This window comes from Psammomys obesus, unplaced genomic scaffold, assembly GCF_907164565.1.
Source record: "Psammomys obesus unplaced genomic scaffold, mPsaObe1.curated_primary_1811, whole genome shotgun sequence".
NCBI lineage: Eukaryota > Metazoa > Chordata > Mammalia > Rodentia > Muridae > Psammomys > Psammomys obesus.
This window is the reverse complement of record NW_026596117.1, coordinates 825,772-839,769: the sequence shown is the minus strand read 5'-3', so window position 1 is coordinate 839,769 and position 13,998 is coordinate 825,772. Positions and strand designations below refer to the sequence as shown.

At 37.8% G+C, this 13,998-nt stretch overlaps 1 protein-coding gene across 1 annotated transcript in view; it reads left to right on the top strand.

Annotated features, from left to right (window-relative positions):
• Positions 1–162: 162 nt before the first annotated feature.
• The window catches only part of Stap1 (signal transducing adaptor family member 1), a 31,446-nt gene continuing 17,610 nt past the window's right edge, over positions 163–13,998 (top strand). Inside the window, exons 1-3 of the mRNA XM_055629447.1 lie at positions 163–287; positions 10,859–10,930; positions 13,716–13,829. Of these exons, the coding sequence (XP_055485422.1) occupies positions 168–287; positions 10,859–10,930; positions 13,716–13,829 (306 nt within the window). The 5' untranslated portion in view covers positions 163–167. The remainder of the gene's footprint in view (positions 288–10,858; positions 10,931–13,715; positions 13,830–13,998) is intronic.

Sequence of the window (13,998 nt, the reverse complement as noted above, 5' to 3'; positions counted from 1 at the left end):
TGTGTGTGTGTGTGTGTGTGTGTGTGTGTGTGTGTGTGTGTGTGTGTTCTGTTGGTGGAAGGGTTGGTGGTTAAAAAGCAAGTTGAGACTTCCTCTTTGAACAGTTCATTTCATTTTGTTTGAGGCTGGACAGAACTGAAAGCAAGCCAGACACCCAAGCAAAGGGCATGATGGCTAAGAAGCCCCCGAAACCTGCCCCTCGCAGGATCTTCCAGGAAAGACTAAAGATCACTGCTCTACCCCTGTACTTCGAAGGTTTTTTATTAGTCAAACGGTCTGATCACCAGGTAAGTTTGTAGATGATAGTTTTAACCCTGAAAGTTTGCGCTTAACACAAAACTGATCTCATGACGACGTGATGCGATGAAGCCTCCTTAGTACTATTTGGGTTATACCCTCTTCCTTCAGTTAGCAGACTGATGCTAATTTTGAACAACTTAAATACAATGCACAGCATGTATACATTTATATGCATGTAGTGTAAGGTTTCTAATATTTAGTCATAATATAAAAATCTAAAGAAATTTCCAAAGGATTCTCTTAAGCATCACTCGAGATTTTGGCTTTCAAGATAAATGGTGGTTTTTTTATTTGGTTTTTTTTTTCCTTTTCTTTTGTTTTGCTTTATGTTTTCTCCACAATTTGCTAGTATGCTTCAGTGGTAAAGAATTGCATGAAGATAAGGTGATTTCATGATGAATTGAACAACCTACTCCTACTCTAAATCATACTGTCATTTAATGAACAAATTGTAAGACATGGTGAACTTTCATAAAATTGAGAAAATGTAATATTTCTTTACTATCATTTTCTTACACATTCTGAAAATACTGTTCATGATACTGACTTTAAAAGAGGGTATTTAAGGTGTTACTGTAAACAGCAAATACATAAGTTTTTCTTTTAAAAAGTACATTTTCTCTAAGAAAAGTCATGAAGAATTTCACAGATTTTCCCATAAAATCTTAAACTACAATTATAAAAATGTATTGCCTTTAAAGTTGTAATTGTGGGCAACATAAAAATATTAGAGAAATACACATAAAATTATGTGTTACAAAAGAAGTAAAGGAGCCATTGGTGTAGGTAAAATTTTCCATATTGACGAAAGCTAGCAAAGCTTTAAATGTTTTTAGAAAAAATAGTAAGTGTTCCATGATGATTTGACAAGGTTACGGAGGAGTCATTAACTTTCAAAGTCAGGTTGTAATTATTCTTTTGGCTAGTATTAGTAAACTTACAAGCAATACTAGAGATGATGATGATGATCTTACAGAGGTCAGCCACCTGGTTTCACTTCACCAGAAATAGGCGACAGCTGAAAGTAAATTTCTAGTAAATAATTTAAATTGGCCCTTCACTGACTTGTCTTCCCAAAGTGTTTATAATAACTGTGTAGTTCTTTCAGGTGTTTAAAGGAGACACATATTGGTAGAAAAAAGAATCCACAGTTTTAGAATATCAGTAAACCATGTCTGCACTTGGTGTTTTTTTCCACACACAACTTTGACCTTATGAAAATTAATCTATCTCCCCTGGATTCAGTTTATTCAACTGTTTTTGTTTGTTTTTTTTAAGGAGCAAAACAATACTACTTGCATCCAGCATAATATATTGTTATTTATGTTGTATTCTTTATTATGCCTGGAATAAGTAAGCACAGTGCTGTATCAATTTATTTTTTTCAAGCAACAGTTACTGTATACTTTGTACACAACAAACATGAAAAGAGGCTTACTTAGTAGTAGTAGTTATGACTTCTTATCTAACTCCTACTCTGGTTTTTCTTAGAAAGCATGCTTTAAAACAAAATAAACTATATCCATCCAGCATTTCTTACCAGGATTGAGCATACAGATAAATAGATCACTTACTTCTCTAAGAGGCTTCAGGCTCTGAGTTCAATCAGGCATGAAAATATAAATAATTGTGAAACGTATATGAAAAAAAATGTTTTGTTTACCCATTTAAGTTTATTACCAAGTTCCTTTCTCTTGTGTGTCAAGCAGAAGAGGAACCAGAGGCTGACAACAATGTCAATGTGTATGTGGTGCCAGCTTTACACTTGAGATTCATTTTCTTCTGATTTACATACATGTTTGCTAATATTCTAAACTCAGGCTTAAAACATCCTAAAACAGAGGTCTGTAAGTAAGATTGCTCAAAGGGTTGTCATAGTGCTCAAGACTTAAATATGAAAGTGATGAGAAAATTGCTAAGGGAAATAAGTGGGATTTCCATATGACGGGCACCAAATGCCAGGGAGCTTTTAGAAGCAGGGTGAGCTGAGAAAGCTACTGCCAAGACAGCTGTGGCTCTGACTGATTAAATGGCATTGAGAGGCTATGCAGAATGATGAGTCCCTACTGAAAAATTCAACAGATTAAGCTAGAGAAAATGTGGTTTAAGAGTAACGTGTTCAATAAAGCTATTACAAGTCTAGAGGGTCTTGTTGCAAGTTTTTGGGTTTTTTTTTTTTTAAACAGATCACTTAAAAAAGAAACTTATACTCCCAGGGAAATGCACCAACATATGCTGATTTTAATACAATTCTATAAGGACCCTGAATTTCAGGCCAAGAATCCATGAAAAGTATCTTTCAAGGGAAAGATATGAGAACATTTATTTGAACTACAGAGTTAGGATTTTAGTTTGACTAAGAAGTTGTCTTCAATAATTAAAACACAATCAAATATAAAATGCATCACATTTTTAAAAATTTGGAAAAAAGCAAACTTTCCTGAAACTTTAAATACAAGAAAGTTTGAACAATGACAATTGTTCTCATCCTCTGTGATGTGTCCAGCTTACAGCTTTAAAAAGTGAATTCTGTCCTCTTATCCTGAACATGATAATGTGATCAGTATAATGTATACCACTTCTCTGGATGTCCTCACATTTATGAGGCTTTTAGTGTTACCTCAGTTGTGTCCTGAAACACAGATCTCAATACCTAAAAACTCCACATTTTTGAAAGAGCATGCCTGTTTAAGGAAAACGTCTTGAGCATAGATATCCACTATGAGAATATAAACATATGTACCTCTGTACTAATATTTTATGTAAATTATTGAATATATGCAAAGGAATAAAATGAAATAAATTAAGATAAACAGTTATGCTCTAAGTTTCCCAAGGGACTCCCTTGCACATTTGGGTATGTATACCTCATTTAGGAGAACAATAATAAAACATCCTAGGCTACCCAAATGTCCTTGTCAGGAAAAAAAGGGAACATTTTGTTGGGGGAGAAGGATAAGGAGAAACTTAAGTGGAAATTTCAGTATTCCTACTTACAAAGAATTGCATCATAACCCATCTTCTCTAGTTACATTAATGAGAAAAAGTACCCTGGAGGCAAGAGGTAGGTCAAACTTTATAATGTGTACAGTTCCTTTCGATGTGATCCATTGCGGCCTTTGTAAAATGGATGGTTGCTCTCTGGCGTAACTAAATGGATTTGTGGTGAACAAATACATAGATAGTGAACATATTTTGTTGAGGTGGGTGGTATGATGGGAGGGTCTCAGTGCCCTGCCACTCTGGTTGTTAAAGGCAACTCCTCTGGGTAGAAAGTTGTGTGTTTCACAGGTGAATATTTGTGGCTCATGAAGGTTTTGTTCAAAATTCCTCATCGAGTCCAGTAATGGTGGTGCACGTCTTTAATCGCAGCACTCTCAAGGCATAGGCAGGTGGAACTTTGTGAGTTTGAGGCCAGCCTAGTCTACAAAGTGACATCCAAGGCTACACAGAGAAACCCTGTCTCAAGAAAAAAGAGAGAGAGAGAGAAAATCCCCATTGAGTGAAAAGTCTAGATGGATTTTATTGTGAAGCATGTGACAAAATGTTGCCTCTCAAACTCAAGGTCTAATTCCATCTGACTGTAGCTTCGAGATGTTACAGATGCCCTTTACATAGATATTTCATCATATGAACTCAACAGTGAGCTTACAACAATGAGCAGACTTTCATCATCTTGAACATAATGAAACAATGACTTTAAATTCTAACTAAAAAGTCATATATAGCTATGAAGCAAGGAATAAATTAGAAATCTTGCTTCAGTGATTTAATGCAAATTAAAAAACAAGAAACGATGTGCTAAACGCACTCCATTCAGAAACATGGCTACCAATATTTTTAAAATATCTTAACATCTATACAAATAAAAATACATACCTAGATATCAATTGTATAGTATTAGTCAAGCTATACTGGGATCCATGTGGTCTTATTAGAAACTAATTCAGGATTCTGACTTTGATCCCTCTACATAGTAAGCAGAAGCCACCTCTGTCTTTGGGTTCGTGGCTGTGGCTGAAGTCCGTGGGTCTTACTGCTATGTCTAATCTTAGTTTTCCTCCAAGAGACTGTGTACTCAAGTCAGTGCCTTCATATTTGGTTCTTACTCTATTTAATATTTCTCCTTAATTGTATCTATCACACTATAGTACTCACTTTTCACTTCTGTTTACAGTCCTGGTGAATTCTACCCAATTAATATCATTCTTTTGTGTCTGGCCATCTGAGCAATTTTTTTTTTTTCCTCAAGAAGCCAGGTCCCAGATATAACTGCATGTTTTTATAAATTCATTGCAGGTCAAATCTGTGATTGGTCAGTCTCTTTCAACAATGCATTCAAGACCATCAGTTTTTTTACAGTTTTACTCCTGCCTGATCCAGGACCAGTACCTATTAGCTACATCTAAAGTAAAATTTCTCACTGATGTTCTTAAAACATCTTCCAATGTAATAAAATAAGTTATGAACCAGAGATACGGCTCAGTGGAAAAGGGCGCTTGCCATCAAGGCTGCTGATATGACTTGGATCCCAGAAACCCACATGGTAGAAGAAAGAGAATGTATTCCATCCAGCAAGTTGTCCTCTGACCTCAAGATGAACCCCATGGTCTATGTGCATGCGAGCATGCATGCATGCACGCGCGCGCGCGCGCGCGCACACACACACACACACACACACACACACACACACACTAAAGAAAGGAGAGAAAGAAATGTTTTGAAATAGCTAAAAAGAAAACATTTAGAAGTGATTTTGTACAGGAATGACAACAGATTTCATTATTCTGTTCCTTAAAATAACTGGTCCTTCTCTTCCACAGTCCCATTGGAATATACTTATTTTAGACATCTTTAGACATCATCACCATCCCTCTCAAAGGAAAACATAAATCGCTACATTTTTTTAAAAAGTGTCAAAAAAAAAAAAAAGGCATACAGGGGCTGGCGCAATAGCACTGGGTGTGCTTCTAACAGATCCAATTCTATTTCCAGCACCCACATGGTAGCTCCTAACTATCTGTAACTCTAGTTCCAGGTAGATCTGATGCCCTGTTGGCTTCTGTGAGCACCAGACACACATACAGAAAAAACACACATACATATATTATGTGGGTATTATGTATGTATAAATGTATGTATGCATAGTTGGTTTGGGTTTTTTTAAACAGTTTCTCTGTGTAGCCCTGGCTATCCCATAACTCACTAGGTATACCATGCAGACCTCAAACTCAGAGATCCACCTGTCTCTGCCTCCAGAATGCTGGAATTAAAGTGGCTATACACACAGACACAGACACAGACACACACACATACACACACTTTAAAAAAACATTTCATGGATAATGAAAACTGTAAGAGTATCTGCCAATACTGTGATTAGTTGTTCAAGTGGCGAACACTTGTTGACCTTTACTTATGTTCCAGCTCCTATGTCCTTATTTGCATCATTATCACATTGGATGTTCAACAGGTCTGTGTAGCAACAGCAAACGTCTGGATTCTCTACTTCAGTTCTCTGTCTCCTACCACTAGTCACATAGTATATACAATGATAATTATTCTTTGATGATTTTTAAAATATTCCAAAGCGATGGGTCATCACTAAGCAAGTCACTATGTGGGAAGCCAAAATGACCCAAGACTGGCTACATGACCCTGACTAAAGAACAAAAGGAACTTTAGTTCTGTGTCCTTGTCCAGAAGTGGACTTGGATTGGTTTAGAGCTGAAGCCAGTGCCTCATAAGAGTCAACGTGAGGCTTCTGTGGACTTGACTCCTCCCCCTTGGTTTTAGTTATCTGTCCTAAGCATCTGTGTCAGAGGTATCCCGGGTTCTCTTTGCCAATATTGTCTGACTTAGCTTTCTGCCGACTCTGACTGTCTTTACCCTGCAAGCAGTATTTAAGATGCTGTACTTCTTAATAAACCTGCCCAGCATAAGTCATCAGCTTATGCGAGACCTCCTTATCCCAGATACTCCTTTTGTCTTCATTTCTCCTCTTCATTAATTTTTATCTCAGTTTCTGTTTAATACCTCACTGTCCAGGACCCTTATTTCTGCCAGTTCAGGTCATCACTGTATGAAGAATTTCCATGAGCAGCATCTGTCTCTCTTCTCCCAACTTTAAATGTTTATGATACTCCACTTGCATTTTTCTTCTCCCTAGTTTTAAAGGCTCAGGAATTACCTAACTGGGGATTCATTACTTTCATCTATTACTTATAAAGCCTACCAGTGTGTGAGTTTGACAGTGGGCCTAAGCTGCTAATGCTTCATCCTAGACTGAAGTACCTCCACACTGACTCAGCTTGAAAGGCCCAAGCCTACACTTCTTAGAGGCCCTTTGCTACCTGGTAGGAAATAGAGCAGAACACCCACTCTCTCCTAGCAGACAAGGCTGACAGAGGACTGGAAGGGGTGAGCTAAGCAACCTGTCTGCCAACCTCATCTGTTTGACACCCAAACAGTCATTCTGGCACGATTCGTCCATGGAGACTAAGAGGGAGGGTGTTAAGAAAGTGTCAGGAAGGCCAGGAAAAAGGCTTTTGTAGTGACAAGAAACTTGGTTTCCTCTATAAGCAGAAGACATTTCTGATGGGGTCAAAACTAAGGTTTGTTTCTTCTTAACTAATCTATTTGACTCTAAGGTGCAACCGTCATTGACACACATGGGGCATTCAGATTTCAGGAAACTCTTTGCTCAGTTTTGTAACTGCCCTTTAGGAAAGATCTTTTGACTGATCCCATAAGCCTATTACATGTTGCAGTCAGCTCTCAGTAATGGGTTGACTGGAGTGAAGAGACCATCTACCATGGGCAAGGATACCTCTTCCCAAGTTCCAGCTCTGTGTTTGGAGTGATTACTGCAGCAATGCTATAATTTCATTTAAACTTGACCATATGCACACACCACTGAAGTATAACTTTTATCTTTTTTCCCCTGCATTAAGCTGAATCTATCTTTACACCTTTTGAATTTTGACTAGGTCATGGAAATGCTTACATAGATATAATAAAGGCACAAATTTATATGCTTCTTAAGGCTGGAGAGATTACTCAGTGGTTAACAGCATTTACTACTCTTGCAGAAGACCTGGGATCAGTTCCTAGCACACACATGGTGGCTCACAACCACCTTAAACTCCAGATCCAGGAGATCAGACCATCTTCTAACCTCTGTGGGCTCCTGCACACACATAGTGAATATAAAATCATTAGGTATACACTCCACACATGCACATACACACACACAATTTAAAAATAAACACATTGGGCTTCATTTTCTCATCTAGAAAAAAATTAAAATGTTTTTCTCTTAAGATTGAATTTTATACAGGAGGACTACTTTTTTTTAAATTAATCTTGTGTCCAACCACTTTTCTGAAGGAGTTTATCAGCTGCAGGTGTTCTCTGGTGGAACTTTTGGGGTTGCTTATGTGTATTATCATATCATCTGTGAACAGTGATACTTTAACTTCTTCCTTTCTGATTGCTATCCCTTTGATCTCCTTTAGTTGTCTTACTGCTCTAGCTAGAACTTCCAGTACTATGTTGAAGAGAGATGGAGTGGCAGCCTTGCCTTGTCCCTGATAGCAGTGGGATTGCTCTGAGTTTCTGTCCATTGACTTTAATATTGGTTATCAGCTTGCTGTATATAGCCTTTATTATGCAGAAAAACATAAAAAATGCTCAACATCCTTAGTCATCAGGGAAATGTAAATCAAAACAACTCAGAGGTTCCATCTTACACCAATCAGAATGGCCAAGGTCAAAAACTCAAGTGACAGCGCATACTGTTGAGCAAAGGAGAACACTCTTCCATTGCTGGTGGGAGTGCAAACTTGTACAGCCTCTCTGGAAACCAGTCTGGCACTTTCTCAGAAAACTGGGAATAGCCATGCCTCAAGACCAACTATACCACTCCTGGGCATACACTCGAAACATGCTCTATCATACAACAAGGACATTTGCTCAACCATATTCATAGCAGCTTCATTCGTAATAACCAGAAACTGGAAACAACCTAGATGTCCCTCAACCAAAGAATGGATAAAGAAACTCTGGTACATTTACACAATGGAATACTACTTAGTCATTAAAAACAAAGAAATCATGAAATTTTCAGGCAAATGGATGGAACTAGAAAAGGTCATCCTGAGTGAGGTAGCCCACACCCAGAAAAACACACATGGTATATACTCACTTATAAGCAGATTTTAGTCATAGAGTATAGGATAAACATACTACAATGCACAGATTCCAAGAAGATGAGTCCAGTGGACATCCTAGGCTTCATGTTAGCTCACTAGTTAAGGGAGTGGAGGATATCTCTGATACAGACTATGTTGCTTGCTTTTTGATCACTTTCCTCTGATGAGACTTCCCTACCAGGACACAGGGGAGGAAGAAGAACTCAGTCCTTATTGAGTTGATGAGCTGGGGTGTCTTGGTAGTAGGCTCCCCTATTCTGAGGAATAGGGGAGAGGGGATGCAGGAGGGAGGGTGGAACTAGGAGGAGAGGAAGGAGAGACCTATGTAAATTGGATTATTTAATAATAAAAATAAATAAATTAATAAATTTTAAAATGTTTAATTTTACGTATGTATATTGTGTTTTCTGTGTGAGGGCATGCCCAGCATGGATGCTGGGAACTGAATCATCTTCTGGAAGAATAGGAAGCATCCTCTTTCTTCTTTTCTTTTCTTCTCTCTCTCTCTCTCTCTCTCTCTCTCTCTCTCTGTCTCTCTTTCTATTTTGTTTTTTCAAGACAGGGTTTCTCTGTGTGATCCTGGCTGTCCAAAAACTTTCTCTGTAGACCTGGCTGGTGTTGAATTCAGAGATTCACCTGCTTCTGCCTCCAGAGTGCTGGAATTAAAGGTGAGCACCACCAAATCAGCCATCACCACCACCCAGCCAGTAAGCATTCTTAATCACTGTACATCTCTCCAATCTATTTTCCATAATGTTTTTTGAAATTCTGTGAATGAAGCCTGGGCAGGGTGTAGGGGTGCACACCTTTAATCCCAGCACTCCGGATACAAAGGAAGGTGGACCTCTGTGAATTCAAAAGCTAGCCTCCAGCCTGTTTTACATAGTGAATTCCAGGAGGGTCAGAGCTACATGGTGAGACCCTTTTACGAAGAAAGAAAAAGAAAAAAGAAAAGAAGAAAGAAAAATAAAAAAATAAATGAAGCTTAAGCCAACTGAAATGAGAGTCTAACTAGGTTATTAAACAATTTTTAAATTTAAAACATTATTTGTAAAGAACTCATGGTAATGTGAATCTATTAATAATTAAATATTTACCTAATGAATGAAATTTGGTCTTCAAACTTCAACTATAAATGTATTAAATCCTTTTTATCATCAATTTATATGTCCCCAGAGTCTATGAGTGATAAATACTGTTTCACAAACTCAAACTAAAAGTCCTCTTCTAAGTTCTTTAACTCTATATATTTGCTCAGTCCTTTTATCTGCCCTAAAGAACAGATATATCCATGTCCTATATGACCTTTTAAGTGTCCTCCTGGCTCATGTGAGCGTCCACTAAAATTGAGTAAATAGTTTTAAATTAATGAGAAGTGTTTCAGAAACAGTCGAGCTGAGCACAAGTCAAACATTATACTAAAACAAGTTTGAAAAGGATTTAATCAAGAATTAAGTGAAGAGCTAAAGAAATGAATCAGTGGTTAAGAACACTGGCTGCTTTTCCGTAGTCACAGGTTCAATTCCCAGCATCCCTATGGTGTCTCACAACTGTCTGTAACACCACTTCCAGGGGATTCAATGCTCTCTTCTGGCCTTCAGGGACACCAGGCACACATGTGGTGCTGATAAATCCATGTGGTGCAGGAAAATACTCACACACATAGAATAAAATAAATATATCTATTCTTTTAGAAAAGAATTAACTGCAAAGTGAAACCATTAAAATGTGAGTGAACCTTGTAAAAGGATGCCATATAATGATAACACGTATGGAAATTTTTAAAAATTTAGGAAAAATTCAGTGAATAGTCTGGTGTTTTGGCATTGACCTTTAATCCCAGCATATCGGAGGCTGAGGGAGGATGATCTCTGTGAGTTCAAGCCCTGCATGTTCTACACAAGTTTCAGGCCAACCAGAGATATTTAGTAAGATCTTGTCTCCAAATTTAATTTAAAAAAAAAAAAAGAAAGAAGAGTAAAGTAAAAAAAAAAAAAAAAAAAGGAAGAAAAGGTTTGTGTGTGCGTAAAATGGCTTGGTGGTTAAGAGCTCTTCCTGCTCTCCCAGAGGATATGGGATCAGTACACAGCACCCATGTCAGGCAGGTCATAACCTCCTCTAACTCCGGTTCCCAGGGATTCAACTCTTCTGGTTTGCTTGGTTATTGTACACAGGTGGTGCTCTTGGGAGAACACACAAACACACATAAAATACATAATTTTTAAATTTAGGCAAAAATGTGTGGGATAAAGAATAACTTTATATTACACAATTACAAAACAGAAAATAAAAGTGTTGAACGTACACTTATGAAATGGTGTTTGTGATTTTTTTTTCCACCACAGGAGTACAAACACTATTGGACAGAGTTGAGAGGAGCCACACTTTTCTTTTATACCGACAAAAAAAGTACAATCGTAAGTAGTCTGACATGTTCACCTTCCAATATACCATTGGCGTATATTATTCTTTTTTTCTATCACCCCAAAATTAGGGTGTTAAAAATGGAAAAGTGAGGGGGCTTTCAATTATGACAGGATCAGGGGTGACCACTCAGAAGGTTTTAACTCTTGTTTTTAAATTCCTGACCTAGATAATAAACACTTAATTTAAAAGTAGAAATTTAGATAATTCTGCTTAATGCAAAATGATAGCTTTGTTTCTTGCAATTATGGAATGCAACTATGTTACGGAATACAACTGTAATCTGAAAGGAATAGATAATTCCCATAGCATCGTAACATACGATGTCATAATTTAATTTTCCTAGACAAAGGCATACCCTCTAAGACCTATAATATGAGAACAATGATGAAGTGACTCTTTAATTAGTTCTTTAAAGACTAAGCTGTTTGTGGTGTACTGAAACTTTCCAGTGATGTCAAGAAATCTAAGACTGTGGCCTAAACCTTATGTGATTCACAGTGACCAAGTTCACATGTTTTTGTATGTTTGTTTTTTTAATTAATTAATTTATTACAATTTATTCACTTTGTATCCCCATTGCAGCCTTCTCCCTCCTCTCCTCCCAGTCTTACCCATCCTCCCTCTTCTCCTCCTATGCCCTTTCCCTAGTCCCCTGATAGGGGAGGACCTCCTTCCACTTCTATCTGACCCTAGCCTATCAGGTCTGATCAAGGCTGGCTGCATCATCTTCCTCTGTGGAGTGGCAAGGCTGCAACTCCTAGGGGATGGTAATCAAAGAGCCAGCTACTGAGTTCATGTCAGAGACAGCCCCTGAACCCTTACTAGGGAACCCTCTTGGAAACCGAGCAACCTATGGGCTTCATTTGAACAGGGGGTCTAGGTCCTCTTCATACATGGTCCTTGATTGGAGTATCAGTCTCTGCAGGACCCCCTGGGCCCAGGTTTTTTGGCTCTGTTGTTCTCCTTGTGGAGCTTCTGTTCCCTCCAAGTCTTACTATCTCCATCTTCTTCCATCCAAATAATCCAATTAAAAAAATGGGGTACAGAGCTAACCAGAGAATTCTCAACAGAGGAATATGGAATGGCAGAGAAACAAATACTCAACATCCTTAGTCATTCGGGAAATGCAAATCAAAACGACCCTGAGATTTCACCTAACACCCATCAGAATAGTTAAGATCAAAAACTGAAGAATGGATACAGAAATTGTGGTACATTTACACAATGCAATACTAATCATCAATTAAAAACAAGGAAATCATGAAATTTGTAGGCAAATGGCTGGAACTAGAAAAGGTCATCCTGAGTGAGGTAACCCAGAAGCAGAAAGACACATATGGTATATACTCAGTTATAAGTAGATATTAGCCCTCTAATGTAGGATATGCATACTGAAATCTATAGTCCTAAAGAAGCTAAACAAAAAAGAGGACCGTAAGGAAGATGCTTAACCCTCATATAGGAGAAGACCAAGTTCACCTGTAACAGTTCAAGAGCAGTACAGCCACTGACTGGGAGCACGGCATGCCCAGAGAGAGTGCCTACTACTTTTAGTGCTGGCCCGGCCATTGTTAACTGTGATCTTGAGTTAATTGCCTAACCCCTCTGTGACTCACTGCCTAAAAAGGGACGTGGAGGAAAACAGATGACATCTCAAATTGCGCAATTTGAAGAATGTTTAATAAAGTCCTTATAAATATTCAAAGCAGTGGGCAGAATATAGAGAAGTCACAAACCTAGCTCCGAGGCTAATAATAGTGTCATATTTGTCTATGAGTCATGAGGGGAAAGAGTGGGAGAGCTGGTACTTAAGAGGAACATGACATTTGATTGAAGGAGAAACTATACAGGGTACTGAACACCATCCTCGGACTTCCTGCTGAAGGTTTCCAGTGGTCCATCTCAGCAGGCAGTCAAACGGTGAGGCAAACTGATGTCATACACATCCCTCTCCTGGTGCAGTGTTGTGTGTTCAAAGAATACAATTGAATCTGAAGGAATAAATAATAAAGGGGTGCACAGAAAATCTCCAATACTCCCATTTTTCAGATCTCTATATTTAGGATAAAATCCATAGTCTATCTCATAAGGCTATGCAAATAAGCAGATGAGACAGGACATGAAAGAACTTCAGTCAGTAGACTGCACACAGTAACCATTCACATTGTTTACATACATATATATTATTTAATTCTCACACAAACTCTTTAAATTTGCATCCTGGTTTTCATTGCAACGTTTACCAGTTTCTTTAGTGTGAACACTTCTACTATGACTGCATCAACCTACCTGTGTGAACTGTACTGAGCACGGAGCGTGAAGAAATACACAGCAGCACTGTGACACAGTACTTACGTCAGAGAGAACAATGATGCAAATACTGTTGGTGGCATAGACATACTCTCTAGACTGCAGGAAAATTAGAAAAGAATGAAATTTTAATTTTGATTGTGTTCTAACTTTATTTTTATATATCTCACTTAGCTGCTATGTTAATATAATTACATTTTAATAATGCCTATGTTAATCAACTGCAAAATTCTCAAAAATTTAATATGGCCTTTGCAAATTTGTCTGGGTCAAATACAGCACACCACTACAAAATGAATGTTTATATACTCTCTTGTATTGTAGAAACCAGGTAGTTATGTGAAGTGCAAATAGGTTTAAAAACCATTATTTTTCTAGAATTTGAATTTTGCCTATATTATAGTGCTAGAACAAATGTATCTTGCCCAGGAAGTAATTTAACAATATTTTCCTTTATCTTTGCAGTATGTTAGCAAGTTAGACATAATAGACCTTGTATGCCTTACTGACCAAAATTCAACTGAAAAGAATTGTGCAAAATTCACTCTTGTTTTACCTAAAGAGGAAGTACAACTAAAGGTGAGTGAGGAGAAACAGCAATGTATAGAGAATAAAGCTTATACCTTTTAACATCAATGGTTGAAATGAAGAATTACAAGAGGGGCCCAGTCTTAACACTTCGCTAATATTTTCTGCCCTTTGCCACGGACTACAGTGTCTGAGTTACATTTTAGAAGGACACGTTCAC